The 9,443-nt window shown below is 35.9% G+C and overlaps 1 protein-coding gene across 11 annotated transcripts in view; it reads left to right on the plus strand.

Annotated features, from left to right (window-relative positions):
* RBMS3 (RNA binding motif single stranded interacting protein 3) overlaps window positions 1-5,589 on the plus strand; it is a gene marked incomplete at both ends in the record, with an annotated part of 935,783 nt that extends 930,194 nt beyond the window's left edge. For all 11 annotated transcript variants that reach the window (XM_081105840.1, XM_081105826.1, XM_081105842.1 and 8 more), the window contains one exon: window positions 4,523-5,589. In XM_081105840.1, coding sequence (XP_080961966.1) covers window positions 4,523-4,529 — 7 coding nt within the window. The remainder of the gene's footprint in view (window positions 1-4,522) is intronic.
* Between the last annotated feature and the right edge of the window lie 3,854 nt (window positions 5,590-9,443).

The following is a 9,443-nucleotide window of genomic DNA, read 5'->3' on the forward strand; positions in this document are numbered from 1 at the left end:
CAACTAGTCGTTTTCCTTACATGATTCTAGGTACAAGTTAATCTGGATTCTAAGAGCCATAGCAGATTCATATGAGGGCATTTTGCAAATTAGGAAAAGCAGCCCCTCTGGGTCATTCCAGGCTAACTGTCATATAGTTTAAATCATGGTTGAGGCCTTTTTGTCAGTTTGAGTAAGGCCCGCTTGCTTGGGTTGAATGCAGCCGTGCACCAGAGTACATAGGTTGAAGAACAGACTAATGGCTGGAACTTAGCCCCACTGTGCTCCCTCAGCCATGCATCTGTAAGGTAAACAGCATGTAAAACCATATCCAACATCCCTGTGCTTCCTCTACTAAATTAAGCAATGGGGCATCAGAAGAACCTGCAAAGCACTAAGGGAAGAGGCCTTCACCTACATACAGGTGACTTCCAGATACTTTAATGAGTCTTCTTTTATTAGCACACTCCCGATATTATTTAGCAAAATTCTAATCTGTGGGTGGAAAGCTAAGAGTAAAAGTCAACCCACTATAAGCTCAACCCTGCAATACAGACGGAGCAGCAGCAAAAGACATTATTTGGGCTGGGCTAGGCAAAGTGGCATATAGTAAAAGTGACATTTGTCTAGGCATTAAACACCTATTATGTGCACACCACTCTGCCAGTTTTCTAGAAAGTATAAAGTAAAAAATAAAATATCGTCCCTGAGCCCTAGCTGGTTTACCTCAATGGATAGAGAGTCAGCTTGTGGACTGAAGGGTTCCAGGTTTGATTACGGCCAAGGGCACATGCCTGGGTTGCAGGCTTGATCCCCAGTAGGGGGCATGCAGGAGGCAGCCAATCAATGATTCTCTCTCTCCCTTTCTCTCTCAAATCAATTATATATTATATATATATATATATATATATATATATATATATATATATATATATAATCTTCTCATATCACAATAGAAAGAAATTAGAAATCAACTACAGTAAAAACATATGGAGGCTAAATAGCATGATATTAAACAATGAACAGGTTACCAATGAGATCAAGAAAGAAAGAAAAAACTTCCTGGAAACAAATGAAAATGAACGCACAATAATCAAAGCCTAGGGACACAGCAAAAGCCCTGAGAAGGACGTTTATAGCACTACAGGCCTACCTCAAAAAAACAAAAATAATAAGCTATTTAACCCTACAACTTAATGGTATAGAAAGAGGACAAGAAAAGCCCAGAATAAGTAGAAGGAAGGAAATAATAAAGATTAGAGCAGAAATAAATGACAGACAAAAAAACAAAACAAAACAAAAACGTACAAAAGATTAAACCAAGAGCTGGTTCTTTGAAAAGATAAACAAGATTGATGAACCTTTGGCCAGACTCATCAAGAAACAAAGAAAGAGGACCCAAATAATTAAAATTAGAAACAAAAGCCGTGAAGTAACAACTGACATTACGTAAATACAAAGGAACAACTATATGCCAACAAGCTGGGCAATGTGGGTGAAATGGACAAATGCCTAGAAAAATAGAATCTTCCAAAACCGAATTGGGAAGAATTAGAAAACACGAATAGACCAATAACAATTGAGAAAACTGAAGCAGTAATCAAAAAACTCCCAGCTAATAAAAGGCCTTGTCCAGACAGTTTCACATGGGAGTTTAACCAAACATTCAAAGAACTAACACCTGCCCTCCTCAAACTATTCCAAAAAAATCCAAGAGGAAGGAACACTTCCAAGCTCTTTTTATGAGGCTAGCTTTCCCCTAATTCCAAAACCAGCTAAAGACACTACAAAGAAAGAACTACAGGCTGCTATCCCTGATGAACATAGATGCTAAAATCTTCAACAAAATATTAGCAAACTGAATCGAGCAATATATTAAAAAGATCATAGACCATAACCAAATAGGATTTATTCCAGGGATGCAAGGCTGGTACAATATTCACCAGTCAATAAACGTGATACATCACATAAACAAATGAAAGACAAAAATCACATGATCATATCAATCGGTGCAGAAAAATCACTCAACAAAATCTAACACCTATTTTTGATAAAACTCAGTTAAGTGGGAATAGAGAGATCATACCTCAACATACTAAAGGCCATATATGACAAATCTACAGCCAACTTCATACTCAATGGGCAAAAACTATGACCATTTTCCCTAAGAACAGAAACAAGACAGGGATGTCCATTTCAACACTCCTGTTAGACATAGTTCTGGAAGTCCTGGCCATAGCGATCAGACAAGAAATAAAAGGCATCCAAATTGGAAAGCGGAAGTTAAACTGTCATTATTCACAAATTACATGATATCGTACATAGAAAAATTAAATATGGAACTGCCATTTCACCCAGTGATCCCACTTCTAGGCATATATCCTAAGAGACTCAAAACACTTACCAAAAAGGATATATGCACCCCTAGATCACAGCGGCACAATTTACAATAGCTAAGATCTGGAAACAGCCCGAGTGCCCATCAGGAAGATATAAACAAGTTGTGGTACATTTACACCATGGGATACTATACATAATAAAAAGGAAGGATCTCTTACCTATTTTTTTTTTAAAAAAAAATATATTTTATTGATTTTTTTACAGAGAGGAAGGGAGAGAGATAGAGAGTTAGAAACATCGATGAGAGAGAAACATCGATCAGCTGCCTCCTGCACATCTCCTACTGGGGATGTGCCCGCAACCCAGGTACATACCCTTGACCGGAATCGAACCTGGGACCTTTCAGTCCGCAGGCCGACACTCTATCCACTGAGCGAAACCGGTTTCGGCAGATCTCTTACCTTTGAGACAGCATGGAGGGACCTGGAGAGTATCATGCTAAGTGAAATAAGCCAATCAAAGAAAGACAAGTATCACATGATCTCACTCATATATGAAATCTAATGAACAAAATAACCTATTGAACAAAATAGGTCCAGAGATATAGTTGCATGGAAAAGACTGTCAAATCTCAGAGGGAAGGTGGGGAGGGTGGGTGTATGGGAAGAGATCAACCAAAGAACTTGTATGTATATATGCATAACCCATGGACACAGTAGGGTGGTGGTGGGCTATAAGGAGTCAATGGGAGAAAAAAACAGGACATATGTAATACTTTCAACAATAAAGGTTCTTAAAATAAGTAAATAGATTTTTTTTAAAAAAGTAGAGCATTCTACACTGCCATTTATCATGAAAGGTTGAATGAATTCCATGGATTAACTGAACATGTGGAAGGCAGTTAGAATTGAGCTACTTTGCTAGCAGCACCTGCTTCAGGAGGGCTGACTGCTCAGTAAAGAATCCAGCACAAAGATGATGTGGAATAAACAACAAAGGGAGGTAACTAGGGTGACACAAGAAAATGTCAACTCAGAACCAGATTTCCCACATCAGGGATCTATGCATTGGTTAAAGCTAGGAAGTTATGAAAGCTGCCAAGTTGCCATTAAGTTGTGGACAGTGACAAAAAAAAAAATTCATGTTGCTCTCACACACAAAATTGAAACTTTCAAGAAATTGGTATGTAACACCAGAACTGTCTTTTTTAATTAAAAAAAAATACTGTATCTTTTGAAATTTTACCAACCTACCTTTGGTAAATACTGCAGATGAAGTACTTTTGGCAGATCTCCAGATTGTCTCTCTTATCTTTGGGTTTGCCGTGTTCAACTGATGTGAAGTTTTGAGATATCTTTTGTGAAGCAGCTGCTTTAGGATCACATTTCTGATAACTGGTTTTAAGTGTGTCCAGTAAAGATGTCTGTGTTTTCTGTATTGGACAACAGAAATGAATAAAATCATGTTTAATGTCAGTTTAATTACAGTGTAGCAACTAGTAGAAATAACACTGGAATGAACTAGAACTTACCCCTAGATTTATTATTGATTAGATAACTTTGAATAAATTACATAATAATTAAATAATTAATTGGGGGGGAAGAATTTGACTACTTGATGAGATAAATGAGCAAGGAACAAGAGAAGAAGAGGGAAAGTGAACAAAACTCCATGGCCCTCTTAACTGCCTTACTTAGCTACCTGGGACAATAAAGCTAATGTGAACATACTTGGTGAACACCATGGATAGCATACAACCCATTGCTTTATCTTGGTACATAGTAGGGACTCACCCATTTGTTGACTGAGTGAATGATGAATCCCATGGAAGTTCTGAAGTAATAGAATTACTTAACAGCATTTCTGGGGGAGTTACAACATAAGCCAGGCAAAAAAAATTGATTTCATTCCCCAAGAGGAGTATTTTTTATCTGGGTATATTTATAATATTTACGACTTTAGAATTGAAAGATATTCTTGACCTTAATATTTAATGTGAACACACTTTCTGGCTCAAATATATATTCATGTGAAAGTGGCAGAATTAGACACTTGAATCAGCCCAATATGCTTTTACAACTTCACTGATGACTGTTATTTTTAAAGAACTTGGTATCTTTTAAGAGGTCTCACTGGAAAAGAGCATAGAAGGTTTCAAAGTTGCTTTGATGTCATAACCACTCTTACTCAATTGTTTTCACAGACCATAAACAAGACTGAAGAATGTCCGTCTGAAACTTTGCCTTGAATGAAGAGACTTCATTGAACAAGAAGTTGGCTTCCAGTTTGCACAGGCGTCAATGGAATGCTCTTTTCTTTTTTAATTTTGTACTTTACCCAACGAAAACAAAGCGTTTTGTGTGCTGTGCAAATGGGTCCTTCATGTGGTCTGACAGTTTATTTTTGCCATCATTTTTTAAATTAAAGTAAAAAAAAAAACAAAAAAAAAACCAGAAGAGGAAAAACAACAAAAACAAAACATGGAAGGTTGACAATTGATCTGGAAGAACATTTGAAGTCAGAATTGACCTGAAGGTGTAGATAGATTTTTTTTTCTTTTTAATAGAAAATCGGATGTCAAGAGGTGGGCAAGCAGAAATGGAAAGAAATTGTCTTCCTCGGTAATTAAGCTACTCTTTATTTTTTTTTCCTTCTTGTTTAAATGTGGGTTGTTTTTTATTTTTTCTTAGAAATATTTAGGTAAGGTTTATCTTGAATCTTAATTGCCTTAATTTTAAGGACGTCAAAGGCTCTCGAGGCAAGCTGTCAATGTCTTGTTAAAAAATCAAGAAAGAATTGAAATATTGTGCCAGCTTTAACTGGTACAGAAGCTTAAGACTCTTGAGTTTTTAGGGTGAAAAAACTGTACAGTTTAAAAGAAAATGTTTTTCTTCATTTGAAGAAAATTTGTTGATAAAAGAAACCATGGCAACTGCAAGAATTGGAAAAATGCTGGGACTTTTCATGAACTTTGTCTTAAGTGTTGACCCATTCTAGAAGGCTAAAACATTTTATGGTAAAGTTATTAAGGTTGGTTTAAAAAACAACTGCATTAGAAATAATGCGTGTTTGGGGGGCAGAATGCAGATTTTTTTAATTTACAAAGCGTGATTGCTAGCAAAAGCATTAGTGCTTTTTATCTGCAGTCTTTTTTATGAGCTTTACAAAGTTTTTAGTCAGCTTTGCTTGTCACATTGCAAAACCTAGCTTAAGAGCATAAAAAAAAAACACAAAAATCTTAAGTAGATAGGAGCTTATGGTCAAAAGTGCAAAACAAAACAAACAAAAAAATACAAAAAAAAAAAGCAATAGATAGAGAAATTGTTGACAATTTCTGTAGTCTTTCCTAGTTGTGATCAAATTCAGCCTATGGATGGCCTATTTTATACCAAAGATGAAGTGGCACCCTATTGCAGTCCAGAAGATAGAGGTCATTTTTCTTTACTTTTCGTTAAAAATTTTTATTTGACCTACATGGCCGGACCAGTTCTTACTTTGTTGTTTGTTTAAACTACCTTCCACTGGTGTTTTACATACTGCAAAAAAAATTTATTTTTAATATTTGTTGTTAGTAGAAGCTTGCTCCTGCTGTGTTCAGCCGTTTCAGCATGAAGAGTTCTGGATACCAACTGATAGAGCCAAAAGGCTTTCAATTCCATGAGCTTTTCCAGTTCCTTGCTAGCTCCCTTGAATAGTGAAACCTATATGGATGGCCACCAGTAAGCTAAGACACTTTTTTTAACAGGTTGAAATTTCTTTTTGTGAATTTTGAATGAAAGATACTTCCTGAACCTGGTCTGAAGAGTCACTTGTCCAAAAAAAAAAAGAAAGCATAGTGATATTCTGTTAAGTGGTGAGTGGTCTCCTGGAAAGGTCCCATTGTGTTAGTAACAATAGTCTTCCTTCTAAATTCCAACACCTCTTGATTTTGTCTTTGCACCTTAGTCTTTGTCATCATCCACAATCAATAGGCACCTTGATTCTGCAGTGGGGAAGGGATAGCTTCTTTTTGCCTTTTTTTTTTCATTATATTTTCATATCCTGGTATTGTCAGAAGAAAGACAATAGACCTTTTTATTTCAGTTTAACTCTCTGAGACAAGTAGGACCAATAAGACTGAGGATTCTATTAGTGGAATTTAGGTAAGCTTTTAAAATGCTAGTTGACAATCAAGAAATTATTATTTATATTCATAAGAACCAAAACAATTGGGTTTGATCAGTCATTAAAGCCAAAGGAGATATATTTGCATTGAGAATGATGCAAAGCTTTCTCTAAAATGAATTAAATTGATGGAACAAACATCCCTGCATATTTGGTTCATGAAATCCATATTCAACCTATACAGTTTTACCTGAAACTAAGGACAATGAAACTTTGTTCATTGGACCATGCCCTAGAATTGCTTTTTGAATGCATCATTAGAATCAAATAAAACTCTTTTCACAAACTAAGTCATAGGAACCTGTCTTAGTCCAGAAGAAGAGGGAAATGCATGAAGTGCACTGTGAAAGAAAGCAGAGTTGGCTTTTAAAAACTATTTAAAAATTAAAGGATAAATCTTTTTTCCATTATATCAACATGGGTAATGAGTTTGACTCACATGAAAGTGTCAATATTTCACTACTTATGACCTACAAACAGAAGCCCAGTGTTGAAATAGATCTGGTTCTCTTATTTGCAACACCATGTATTGGAAACTCAAATTTAGAGAGTGACTCCCTATCTTTGTGATCAAATTAGAGGTGAAAATATATCCAAGAAAACATAACATGCTACAGAGAAATTCGAACTGGTCACACCCATCCTTATGTTTTCCCATGATTTAGAGAGAATCCTAGTTTTCTACTCCCTTCTGTTCCATCCTTCAGCCTCTCCTGTATTTTAAGGGCGGCACTTAAGTTTTATCTTTGAGAAGTGGGCCCCTAAGTTTCAGGGGGTATAAGCAAACACGTATGGGAACTGTATTTTTCCTCTTACTTTTTTTCACTGTCTGAACTCTTTGTATAAATAAGGATTATCCTGGGCATAATTCATTTGAATATGAAACCAACATGCTTTCTTTTGTTTCTGTAAAAAAAAAAAATTAATGTGATACAAAGAAAGTCTCATTTACACAACCAACAATGAGGCTAAGAGGTAGCTACCATGTGGCTGATGAATGTGCCTAGGTAACTTCCTGTTTCTATTCAAAACTACTGCTTTATTTATACATTCAGAAACATTTTTTTCAACTATGAAATTTCCATGATCTCAATTTTTTTTAAGCCACTTCGGGCAAAAGGAAATTACCTATAATTTTATGTATCCATGTGTGTTTTGTGTTTGGATTTTTTATATCATGCCATTCTATAAAATACCTTATTTCAAGTCAAGAAGGAAAAAATGGCACATGTTCAAATTTGCATCTATCATCTTACCTAATTGTTTTTTACGAGTCATGTCTGGGGAGGGGTGGGCAGCATCAACAGGTAAGCAGCATTACATTGTATTAAAAATAAAACAACCCAAAATCTGTGTTCAATACATGCAGACATCAGAATCCTAATTTAATCAACAATAGTTATGTTGGTTATTTTAATCCTATTTACGTCTGTAATTTTTTTTTTTTTTAAGTATTCTAGTTCACCGGGTTTTCAAGCATTTATTTTGGTGTTCAATTTTTCCTTTCAGTGTTAATTGTCAACACTTAACCTAAACATCAGAAATCAAACTAAAGCCAGAATCCAAATGGGATAAACACTATCTCATCCAAACTCTAGTAACAAGAACACTGGAGGAGGTGGTGGTTTTATTTTCATTTTAAATAATAAGGTATTGTCAGGGGTGACAAAGTATGCCTCGTGACTAGGGGCTCCTCAGTGCATGGCCAGGTCTCCTGAAGATGTCATGGACCCTATGGGAACTCAGTGTGATACTAGCAGGGGCTGATGACCGTCCTTGAACATTGCCATGTCTTGAATATTGTAAGTGACGTAATAATCTAAAAAAAAAAAAAAAATCCTCTATCTCACTCCAGTTTGGTCAGGGTTAGTTTGTTTCCTTGGTAGATGTCAATTGTCCAGGTGTTGTCTCCATGCTTCACTTGAATCAATTCTTCCTGTGACCTTAATGGATCTGCCATATTTGACAGCATATAAGACTCACCTTCAGTCTTTTCTAATGAAAAACTACACGGTGTTAAAAGCACTCACCTTAGAGCAGGAAGGCTGAGAGTAGCAGGTGGATAGAGGAAATAGGAAGTTCACTGTACCTACAGACTACATCAATCTTTTGCAACACTGCTTTAAAATTATTTTCAATTAATGTGTGACCAAAAAAAAAAACCAACCTATTCTTTCCCCAAAAAACTTGATTTGAATAATTGGGATGCCATAAAATACCTATGTACCTTTTACAGTGATCTAAAATCTCCATTAGTGAAAAGTGAGATTTGATTTAAATAGGACTTTTGCAGTCTTTTTCACGATTGAGAAGTTTCAATGTGCTGTCTAGACAGATTATAATGTTAGTAGGAGACTAAAAATACATTTGACAATTGAATCTCATGCTTCATTTGAGCACACAAACCACTGCAGATGAGCTGATAAACAGAGGAAAATTCTTAAGTGGGTTTCAGTGATAAATGTTTTTATGTGATATGAAAGGATAATATTTGTGTATGTGTAGTACAACATTCAGCACTTTTGAGGGTCACTTCAAAATAAAGTTAAAACATGTCATGGAGCCCTTGATCTGTATTATCTTGTCCACAGTAGGGAGTGAAAGATGAGATTTTGTTTTCGTTATTGTGGCTGGCATGCTTCCAAATTTGGAGCTCGCTGGGACTGACAGCCTCTCACTGCAATCCGAGGGACTGGTGTAATTGAAACAGGCTCATTGATTCTGTACACTATCCCCTTCCTGTGGCACAGTGATAGTGGCATTTCATTAATGAATCAATTCATTTTACAAATGACATCCACTGTGGCAGTGGAGGACAGTTGAGTCTAACTCAAACTTAATAAATTCCACCAAATATATTTAAATATGTAATTAGTCTTTTCATCCAAATGCTCTTGGTCATGGCTGTCCTTTGTAGATTACATAGTTCAGGAAAGTACAAAAGCTAAATGTAAGATCCC

Source organism: Myotis nattereri, assembly GCF_964212035.1.
Source record: "Myotis nattereri genome assembly, chromosome: 14".
Taxonomy (NCBI): domain Eukaryota; kingdom Metazoa; phylum Chordata; class Mammalia; order Chiroptera; family Vespertilionidae; genus Myotis; species Myotis nattereri.